Genomic DNA, 10,295 nt, shown 5'->3' with positions numbered 1-10,295 from the left:
TCATCAATTATACGAATCAGCTCGCCCTTTCCTGCCTTTGTACCTTGTAGCATGATGCCACAAGTGCGCGAGATCTTATTTTACCCAACGACGGGCGAGATCGACTTCTTCTCCTTGCCCATCTCTTCAAGACATGTATTCATCTAGAACCCCTTCTGTGTCCCGGGCCCGTCATCTCTTCTTATATCGTCATTCTTTCCCACTCCACTCTTAGAGAACGAACTCGGTTTCTGATCAAAGGACCGTAGAAAGTCTCAAGCCATCCTTCCCCACAGCTTCAGCTCGGATAAGTCGGGGGCATTTTTCCCATTCCATCTACAGTAAGAAGGTCTCGGCTATTTTGCTCGCCTCCTACATCATCGATCATCCCATCATCGACCATGGAGATTTATTCTCCCCTCCGTCGAACACCCACCAACACCTCGGAAAACGACACTGACGATAACGCCGCTCTCACTGCCGTCTACTCGACCAGTTCGTCGACTACATCTACCACTCGTCCTCCCCAGAAGCTAACTGGCCGGACCCCTTCAACCCACTCCTTGTTGGCAGCTCACAAGAATCCCGATGTCCGCAAAGGCGCCCATGCTGAAACGACCAGGGCCTCCGCCGGCCGCTCGAGCATAAGTATGCCACCTCCGAACACCAAGCCTAGCGCGGATAGACGTCTATCGGCCTCGTTTTCTTCAATCCGCTCTGTGAGGAAGTCCGAGGAAGGCGCCAGGAGCCCGCCATCTTCTATCAAAAGCATCGAGGTGGATAGATCACCTTACAGCAGCTCCCCTACAGCCCAGAACTCAACAACAACAGCCCACGATCCCACGGTGGTGACAACCATATCTACTTCCATTGCTCCAGGTCTGCCTGTGCTTTCGCCTCCTGCCTTCAATCCAAGCATTCCTAATCATTCGGATCTAGTGTCAAATTTGTCATCTCAAGTTTCATCTCCCACCACATATGCTCCTAAAAGCGACATGTCTTTGCCTTCTGCTACTGCCGCCCAATCCTCGGGAATCACTGGAAAGTCGGATGGTGCAGAGACTGCATTCCCTGCGCGCCCGCCTCGAATATCTCAGCCTCGTTCATCTTCCGGTCGCCGCTTGAGTACCACTGGATCTTCCAAGAATGAGAGCATTAACTCGGAGAATAAAACACCTGTGGGCAGGATTGGCGTTTGTGCTCTTGATGTCAAGGCCCGAAGTCGACCAAGTCGCCAGATCTTGACCCGCCTTCAGGGAGAAGGAGAATTCGAGGTCATTGTTTTTGGCGATAAAGCCATTCTCGATGAAGGTGAGCCTCCCCTCTTCTTTGTCCCCTTTCACCTATGGCTAACTTCGGTAGACGTCGAGAACTGGCCCATATGGTAAGTGGAAATAATGAGTCCCCGAATCCCTGTATCTGGATACAATCCTTCTAACCCATCAAAGCGACTATCTCATCTCATTTTTCTCGGATGGTTTTCCTCTCGACAAGGCCATTGCATATGTCAAGCTGCGGAAACCGTTTGTTGTAAATGACTTGGCCATGCAAAAGGTCCTATGGGACAGACGTTTGTGTCTCAAAATCCTGGACCAAATGCAGATCCCTACTCCCAAGAGGATAGAAGTCAATCGCGATGGTGGCCCAAGACTGGAGTCGTCGGAGCTTGCCCAGCATGTGAAAACTATGTCCGGTGTGGTTCTGGAAGGTCCAGAGGATGGTACCGGAGGCGGCACCCCAACTACAAAATCCGTTGAGCTGATGGATGACGGAGACACTCTGGTTGTTGATGGGAAACCATTCAAGAAACCCTTTGTCGAGAAGCCTGTCAATGGAGAAGACCACAATGTCATCATCTATTTCCCCAAGAGCCAAGGCGGTGGCGCTCGACGACTCTTCCGCAAGATCGGCAATAAATCTTCCGAGTATGATCCTGACCTGTCTGTTCCAAGGTGCATCACAGAACCGAACAGCAGTTATATCTACGAGCAATTCTTGAAGACCGAGAATGCGGAGGACGTCAAAGCCTACACTGTTGGCCCGCATTATTGCCATGCTGAGACGAGAAAGTCGCCAGTCGTAGATGGTTTGGTCCGACGCAATACACACGGCAAAGAGCTGAGATATGTCACCAAGCTTAGCGAGGCAGAGAAGGAGATGGCTGCCAAGGTGTCGCGGGCTTTTGGGCAGCGCATCTGCGGGTTTGACCTGCTACGGACAGGCGCAGCGAGCTACATCATCGATGTCAACGGGTGGAGCTTTGTCAAAGACAACGAGGACTATTACAACGACTGCGCAAAAATACTGAGAAATATCTTCCTCGCTGAGAAGTGGAAGCGGGAAAATGCCTTTGGGGAAGAGGTGCAGGGCGAGAACGGAGGTGATGGTCCTCCGAGTCGCCAAGGTACAAGCCATTCAGCTCGGTCGGCCCTCAAGACAATCCTCAAGTCCCCGAGCATGTCGAAATTGTCTCAACATCTGCCGCATTCCTCGAGACACCATCATCCCAGCCTTGCTGGCTCTCCCAAGACTTCCTCCCTGACCACGCCGATGAGTTCACCGCCAAGCATAGAAAAGAGCACTCACGCCTTAATTGCTCCGACCGTAGCTGAGAAAGACAGCACTCTTCCGTCTCCCCTTCTTGCGCCCCCAGATGCTGCCGATGTTGCGACGGGTGCTGCGGCGCCTGCTAAGGAAGAAGGGCCGGCAGCTCCTATGCCAAGTTCTAAGCATTCATGGAAGCTCAAAGGCGTTGTCTCGGTCATCAGGCATGCCGACCGCACTCCAAAGCAAAAGCTCAAATTCACAGCTCACTCGCAAGTGTTTGCCGATCTGCTCAAGGGCCATCACGAAGAGGTGCTTCTGAAAGGCGAGGCAGCATTGGCAAGCGTGCAGGCGGCCATCAAGGTTGCGCTGAGAGACAAGCTTGAGGATCCAGACAAGCTACGCAACTTGCAGAACGCATTGTCGAAGAAAATACATCAGCCGGGTACCAAGGTTCAAATCAAGCCAATGTTTCGCAAGAGGAAGCCGGAAGAGATGCCTCCAACGTCGGATGCGTTGACCAGTACAGACGCTCTTTCGACCATAGAATCTGACCAGCAACTGCTCGAAGCGGTCGGCAACGACGAGAGGAAGGGGTCTGTGTCTAGCACCAAGGAAATGCGCCGAGTACAGACAAGGAGCGATTCCATATCCGGTGCCACGTTCTCGCGTTTCTCGGCCGCGGAAAATGATCTCGTTCTGGACAAGCTACAATTGGTCATGAAATGGGGAGGGGAACCTACGCATTCGGCTAGATACCAGGCACAGGATCTCGGTACCAATATGAGGGACGACTTCAAATTACTAAACAAGGAAGTGCTCGACGATGTCCGGATCTTCACGAGCTCTGAGAAGCGTGTCAAGACAAGTGCACAAATATGGGCTGCGGCTTTCCTCGATCGGCAGGATCTGCCTGAAGATTTCATTCAGGTCAGAAAAGATCTCCTGGACGATTCCAATGCAGCCAAGGATGTCATGGACAAGGTCAAGAAGAAGCTTAAGCATCTCCTTCGCGAAGGAACTGTCCCGGACTCGTTTGCTTGGCCAAAAGACGTCGCAGAGCCATATATGGTCATGCAAACTGTGGTCGACCTGCTCAAGTTTCATCGACGGGTCATGCGATACAACTTCAAAAAGCTTTCGACCGGCGCTGTGGCTTCCCTCAGTGCACTCAGCGGTTCTGGAGATGGCAAAGACGGAAATGGGCAGAACAAAGAAACCATCAGCGTCGCCTCTATTCAGTCCCGATGGTGCACCGGCGAAGACGCTGAACTTTTCAGAGAAAGGTGGGAGAAGCTATTCTCGGAATTTTGCGACACCGAAAAGGCAGATCCAAGTAAGATCTCCGAGCTGTACGACACGATGAAATACGACGCCCTCCATAACAAGCAATTTCTCGAGTGGGTATTCACTCCCAGCCAATCACTGTTGGATGAAATGGCCAAAGACGAGGGCTTGTCGTCGAATGCATCTTCTGAGACTGAGAGACCAGATGAGATTCCACCACCAACCAATGGCACCCGCCACGAGAGCGCTGTCTCGTTTACTGGCGGGACATCTGAGGGCAGACATAGCCTTGTCCAGAAGATTGGATTGAGGAGACAGTCAGTCCTCCGACAACCCCTACCAGCTCCTCCTCTGATGTCGTGGGAGCAAGGTGCCTCATATTTCAAGTTGTTCAGTGGGTCTGGCGATGGCCGGCTGAAGCAAGATCAAAAGCTCGGGCGGCTGAGAGAGCTGTACCGATACAGCAAGATCTTGTTCGATTACATTGGCCCGCAGGAATACGGTATCAGCGATGAGGAGAAACTCGAGATCGGCCTCTTGACATCACTGCCCTTACTTCGCGAGATCGTCGATGATCTAGAAGAACTACAGGCTTCTGGCGATGCGAAGTCATTCATCTATTTCACCAAGGAATCACATATATACACTCTACTCAACTGCATCATGGAAGGCGGCATTCACACCAAAATCAAACGCTCCACAATCCCGGAACTTGACTACCTCTCCCAAATCTGCTTTGAACTATATGAAGCCAAAGACGCGGAGACCGCGGAGTCGACGTACTCGATCCGCATCTCCATCTCCCCTGGTTGCCACACAATCGATCCCCTGGACGTTTCCTTGGATTCTAAGCATGCGATTGGAAGCGCTCCGCGGCGGTCACTGACGAATCACCAGGATTGGAAAGAGGTGATTTCCACCTTGAAAGCGAAGTTCAATACAGTGCAACTACCCAAGAGCTTTTTAGCAGTCAATGTGAGTGAGAAGCATGAAGAGGAGGCACAACGGCGGGCCAGTCTATTGCAGAGCGAAGAGGCGAAGGAGAAGCATGGACGGAAAGAAGGAGATGACGGTGCTTCGGCGAAAGACATGGACGGCGAGGATGGGGAGATATTGGAAAATGCGAACGCACAGGGGAAAGAACTATCTTTGCAGTCCAAGCCCGGAGAGCGACAAACAGTCCCGGTACAATTCTTGACGTCGGAGGACAAGACTGATGCAGATGCACTTCCTGGGAAGGAGGAAGAGGCGTTTGAGCGAGCGACTTAGACATTGCGGACTACAGGACAGCCAACTTCAACAGCGACGGCCAGAGACATTGGAACACGGTACAACTCCGCCTTCATCAGGGTCACTAACAGGAACTCCCATGATGGACAGGCACAGATGGGTGTGGCATTATCCCGGTCAGTTGATGTCACGACCCCAAGAGACCAAGAACATGAGAATAGACGGTAGACCTAGAGAAATCGCACCAGATTTGATTGTTGGATCAACATCGACAGCATCGAGGGCTTAGTGGAAACGTGGGTTATGCATCAGAGCATTCTCAATAACATATACCTGGTCGTAGGCTGGGTCAGGACTGGTTCTGTATGCAACTCGTAAATCTGAAATCTTGTCTCTGGTGAGGAAAATCCAGGATGGCAGATGCGTCTAGCCAATGCCTCCCCTTCACCTTGAGCTCGAATCACCTCGTCACATCATCGCCGCACCTGGTGCGTAGACAGTTTGTTGTTTATCGAATCCATCGATTCACGCCGCGATCTCCTCGCGGGGGCCAAGATGAACAAAGGTACCAAGTTAGGTAGGTTTTCCAAGGCGCATCCAAAGCTCAAGCATCGGGGATGAGATTGACCCAGTGCACGAGCAGCTCTCTCGTGGCCATGGCGTCTTCGTAGCTATCGTGGCCGCGTCGCTGGCGCGGGCTCGGGCTCTGGCTCTGCCTCTGGCTCTGGACCCCGGCTGCCCCGTGGGTGCGACGACCCTTGACCTGCACGGCGATGCCCAGCTTGATCTTGCACAGGTTCTGCAGGCTGCGGCCGCCCTCGGGCTTGACGCCCGTGTACCCCTCGAGGAGGAACGTGTCGACGATGAGCGGGTGGATCCAGCGCAGGGCGTAGAGGTCGTTGTTGCCGCCGTGCGCGACGACCACGGTGTCGGGCCCGACGAGGCGGAAGAGCGCCTCCCGCGCGCGGTCGCGCCCGAGGATGGCCGTGCCCGCGGCCACGGCCTCGCGCATGTCGCGCGCCGTCACCCCCGAGTACTGCGTGTTGTAGTGCGTCATGGGCACCGAGGGCGCGACGAGGTTGTCGATCAGCACGGCGCCGCTGAAGAAGTCCACGGCCGTCAGGCGGATCAGCTCCGAGTCCCCCGTCGCGGCGACGCCCATTTCGCAGTCGAGCGCGATGGCGTGGAAGCGCGGAGGATTCGGGTATTGTCCTTGGTGGTGGTGGTGGTGGTGATGGTGGTGGGCGTGACTTCCCGTCCAAGGGTCGGCCACCAGAGGAGGCTGCCCCTGTTGTCGACCCCCCCTTTTGTGGCCCTGTCTTCGAGGCGCACGGGGAGGAGGAGGAGGAGGAGGAGGAGAGACAGGATTTCTGCCGGCATCTGGGTCGAGTTGCGCAGAAACTGGGGGCGTGGGATGGTATCGCCAGTACTCGTGAAGCACGGGATCATCTGGTTGAGGCATGGTGTGTTGGTTGGCTTCAACGCACCCCTCCGTCGAGACGTGTCGGCCGCAGCATGTGAAAGCCTATATATACTGGTCAAAATCACTGATGGGATGGATGATGGCTCGCGACCATGTGTCTCGCTACCTTGTCTCTGACCCTTCCTGTGTGATACGAGCAACGCGCTTTCCTCCCGGGAACCGAAGTGGATGCGCTCGAAGCCTCCTCACCGATTGCCCCGTTTGCCTCGTTGGTGTTGACACTGGTCAAATCTGTCGGCCCCTTCTTGTTTTTGTTGATGGCGTTGGTAGCGTTCGTCCTTCGACGCACTCGCTGATCTGGTCGTTCTATTCCATGTCAGCCGGGTGCCAGGCGCTCCCCAAAAGACACGCGCCATCAAACTTACTCCCACACCGAATGCATCTTGCCTTGGATCCGATCTGCGCTGCATCGAGAGGCTTCATCACATAACCCGCCTTTTTCAGCTCCGCCTCGCTGTGGCACAGCAGCCGGAGTTTCTCCAGACAGGTCATTGAGGCTACGATGCTAGACCATGGGATTTGAGGAGTGTAAGGCTCAGTGGTCCCGTTCGAGGGCCATGGACGGCGTGTCGGCTTAGCCATGGGGATGGGAGCTGAGGGATGCACCTGGTTCCGTGAGTGATGAGGCCGTGACATGGAGGGGAAAGGCGGAAAGATAAATACCTCAGCATTTGAAGCCGGCCTCTGTTGTGACCAGTTGAACGGAAGATTCTGGCGAAGCTGGTGGTGGAAGACTCCGGTTGGCGAAGGGTGAAGGTATAACAAGGCATCGGTCTAGTAAGTGACAGGGCAATTCCCAGCCGAACACTCCTCATGTCGACGACGGTGAAGTGGGATGAGCGAACAGTGAAGGTGATAGGTGACACCAGCATCCCCCCTCTTCCCATAGGTTGCACCGCCGATGTTGTTTCTTGCAGGAGGCGTGCTCAAGTCTCGGCGGCTATTGCTGTTCAAGTCAATCGCAAGACGAATCAGGACCTGGTTCATTGTTACACTGCTTGGTGGCTGTTTAGGAAGCATCTCCCGTCGCAGCACTCCTGTCGCATCTCCAAGCGGGCAGATACTTACGGAGTCAGCGGGATGTCACTATAACACTCTTCTTGTTCGGCATGTGAAGCATCGTCAGGCGTATACGAGAGTTGGCTCAAAGCACTGCAACTTGCACCGGAATGAAACAAAGCAAAATACAGCCAGAGCTATACCTGCTTCCAGCCTAGGGTCTGAGACACTGAGGCTATTAAGACTGACAGCTCCTTCTCGGCCGGGCCTGACCTTGTGGGTTAGTCAAGGAACACAAGAGGCTGAAGTAAGTTATCAAATGCGTCTATCATGAGGAAGCCAGACAGGGTTTCCGATTGAAACGGTGGCCCATGTCGTCAACTGTACTTGAATGCTTTTCTCATATCGTGTGTCATACAGCCTCGTAATGTTACGGCAAATCGTGTCCTTGGTCGGCAGTGTCAATTGTTGTCAGTGAACGACGGCCATTACCCTTTCACTTCGATAGTGTTCCGACATGGAACCAGGAAAGTGTTATGACTTTGATCTTTCTTCCCGCAATCCGTCAGCCGCGTCCTACCCATGATGGTTCATTGTGGCCTTCATTTCAGACCATTCTTAGCCTTGAAAGCAGCAAGCAAACCAGCCGTTGACGAGTCGTGGTCAGCTCCAGCGCCTTCCGTCTCAAGTTCCTTTTGAATCCTCTTTGCCAGGACCTTGCCCAACTCAACACCCCACTGGTCGAAGCTATTGATATTCCAGATAGCGCCTTCTGTGAAAACCATGTGCTCATAATAAGCAATCAGCGCGCCAAGTGTACCGGGCGTGATCATCTCAGCAAGGATATTGGTGGTGGGTCGGTTCCCGAGGAAGGTCTTGTGCGATACCAAGTCGTCCGGAGCGCCTTCGGCCTTGACTTGATCCGGCGTCTTGCCAATCATCAATGCCTCGGCCTGGGCGAGGAAGTTAGACGCCAGCATTCTCTGATGAAGACCACCTTCCACCGGGTTGTGGGAGCGCGCGGCAATGATGAAATCAGTAGGGATAAGCTTGGTGCCCTGGTGCAAAAGCTGGAAGAAAGAGTGCTGTGCATTGGTGGCTGGTTCACCGAAGAAGATGGATCCGGTTGTGTACTTAACATAGTCGCCACTTCGAGTGACCGCCTTGCCGTTTGATTCCATGGTCAATTGCTGCAAATAGGCCGGGAAGCGATGCATGTACTGGTCAAAAGGTGCGACCAGATGAGTTTGGGAGCCGAAGAAGTCTGAGTACCACACACTCAGCAGACCTGCAATGACAGGGATATTTTGGTGCAGAGGTGCAGTCTTGAAATGCTGATCCATGGCATGGGCGCCAGCGAGGAATTGGTGGAAGTTGTCGTAGCCAATGTAGATGCAAACTGACAAACCGATAGCAGACCAAACAGAGTATCTACCGCCAACCCAGCTTTCAAAACCAAACATGTTCTTGGTATCAATGCCGAACTTGCTGACCTCTTCAGCATTGGTGGACAGGGCCACGAAATGCTTTGCGATGTCTGACTCCTTTGCACTTTGCAAAAACCATTTCTTGGCCGTGTTGGCATTGGTAGTGGTCTCCGCGGTCGTGAAGGTCTTGGAGGCGATGAGGAAGAGGGTGGTCTCGGGGTCCGAGTCCTTGAGAGCTTCGGCGATGTGGGTGCCATCAATGTTGGAAACGAAGTGGAGTTTCATGTTCCTGTCACCATACGGTTTCAGGGCCTCTGAGACCATGACGGGGCCGCTGGGTAAACGTCAATCTCGCGAACCAGTGCCACCAAAGGAGGAGGCAAGACTTACAGGTCTGAGCCACCAATACCAATATTGATGATGGTGGTGAGTTTCTTTCCGGTGTAACCAGTCCACGAACCGCTGCGGATTTGCTCAGAGAACTCCTTCATGTGGTCCAAAACTGAATTGGTCTCCTCGACAACGCTCTTCCCGTCCACGGCCATCGGCTGGTTGGTGACATTTCGAAGAGCAACATGGTAGACAGCTCGCTTCTCGGTGAAGTTGATCTTCTCGCCAGCAAACATCTCATCTCGCAGTTCTTCGAGCTTGGCCTCCTTCGCGAGGTTCACGAGGAGGTCAAGAGTCTCTTCAGTCAGGAAGTTCTTGGAGAAGTCGAAGAGGATCTCAGAGTTGTCTGCAGAGTTCTTGAAGACTCGCTTGAACTTCTCGAATCGTTGAGGATCCTTTTCAAAGTATTCCTTCAGGACGATATTGCGACCCACCGCATTGTGGTGGTCAACCAGGGCTTGCCATGCGGAGAGGTCGGTAGCTTGCGCGAAGCCAGGCATTTTGGCAGTATAGGAAGTGAGGGACTCGAGGCTTGCTGTGGAGGAGGATTCTGTGAGGGTTAGCAAGATGAAAGCGTGGTTTAAAAGCGTCGAGGAGCGCGGCGGTAATAGCTTTGTTCTGATGCAGAGATGAAACTGCAGCCGGGAACAGCAGGTAGGGGGTAGGGAAAGGCACGCTCTCGAAAGACTTACTCAGATGGGAGAGAAATTGAGGACAGAAATGAAAGCGGCCAAAGAGAAATCAATGGCCTGGCTGTATGGTGGCAGTGATGGAGATGTTGGATAGCTGAAGAGACGTGGAATAGAATTTTTGTACCATGGGGATGTTTTGATGGAGGGGCAGCTGCGAGCAAAATGTTTCGAGGCCCAACTATGATGCAAGTGTGCTGCAGTGGCTGGATGAGGATGAGCTGAGCAACTGCTGCCCCGCCAGTGCCGCCATTGCTCCCATTGCTC

General features: G+C 53.5%; 3 protein-coding genes across 4 annotated transcripts; 1 reads left to right on the top strand and 2 right to left on the bottom strand.

Moving 5' to 3' along the window:
- The first annotated feature begins 17 nt into the window (after window positions 1–17).
- On the top strand, window positions 18–5,431 carry PV07_04065. Of its 2 annotated transcripts, XM_016390846.1 has the most exons (4): window positions 18–858; window positions 919–1,290; window positions 1,342–1,363; window positions 1,428–5,431. In XM_016390846.1, exons 1-4 carry the CDS (start codon window positions 381–383, stop codon window positions 5,077–5,079), a joined length of 4,524 nt encoding a protein of 1,507 aa, XP_016252748.1. In that variant the 5' UTR covers window positions 18–380; the 3' UTR covers window positions 5,080–5,431. The 2 variants fall into 2 exon arrangements, with proteins under 2 accessions (XP_016252748.1, XP_016252747.1); XM_016390845.1 differs by having other exon boundaries at window positions 18–1,290.
- Window positions 5,139–7,105, bottom strand: PV07_04064 (uncharacterized protein; the record flags this gene model as incomplete). The annotated part of the gene is made up of 3 exons (XM_016390844.1): window positions 5,139–6,565; window positions 6,630–6,829; window positions 6,889–7,105. 3 exons carry the CDS (start codon window positions 7,103–7,105, stop codon window positions 5,645–5,647), a joined length of 1,338 nt encoding a protein of 445 aa, XP_016252746.1. The 3' UTR covers window positions 5,139–5,644.
- Window positions 7,106–8,124: 1,019 nt separating this feature from the next.
- PV07_04063 (glucose-6-phosphate isomerase) lies at window positions 8,125–9,839 on the bottom strand (the record flags this gene model as incomplete). The annotated part of the gene is made up of 2 exons (XM_016390843.1): window positions 8,125–9,283; window positions 9,340–9,839. The coding sequence occupies 2 exons, from the start codon at window positions 9,837–9,839 to the stop codon at window positions 8,125–8,127; spliced, it is 1,659 nt and encodes a 552-aa protein (XP_016252745.1).
- Between the last annotated feature and the right edge of the window lie 456 nt (window positions 9,840–10,295).

This window comes from Cladophialophora immunda (genome assembly GCF_000835495.1).
Source record: "Cladophialophora immunda strain CBS 83496 unplaced genomic scaffold supercont1.2, whole genome shotgun sequence".
Classification (NCBI taxonomy): domain Eukaryota; kingdom Fungi; phylum Ascomycota; class Eurotiomycetes; order Chaetothyriales; family Herpotrichiellaceae; genus Cladophialophora; species Cladophialophora immunda.
The sequence above is the reverse complement of the archived record's forward strand: the minus strand, read 5'-3'. Positions and strand labels throughout refer to the sequence as shown.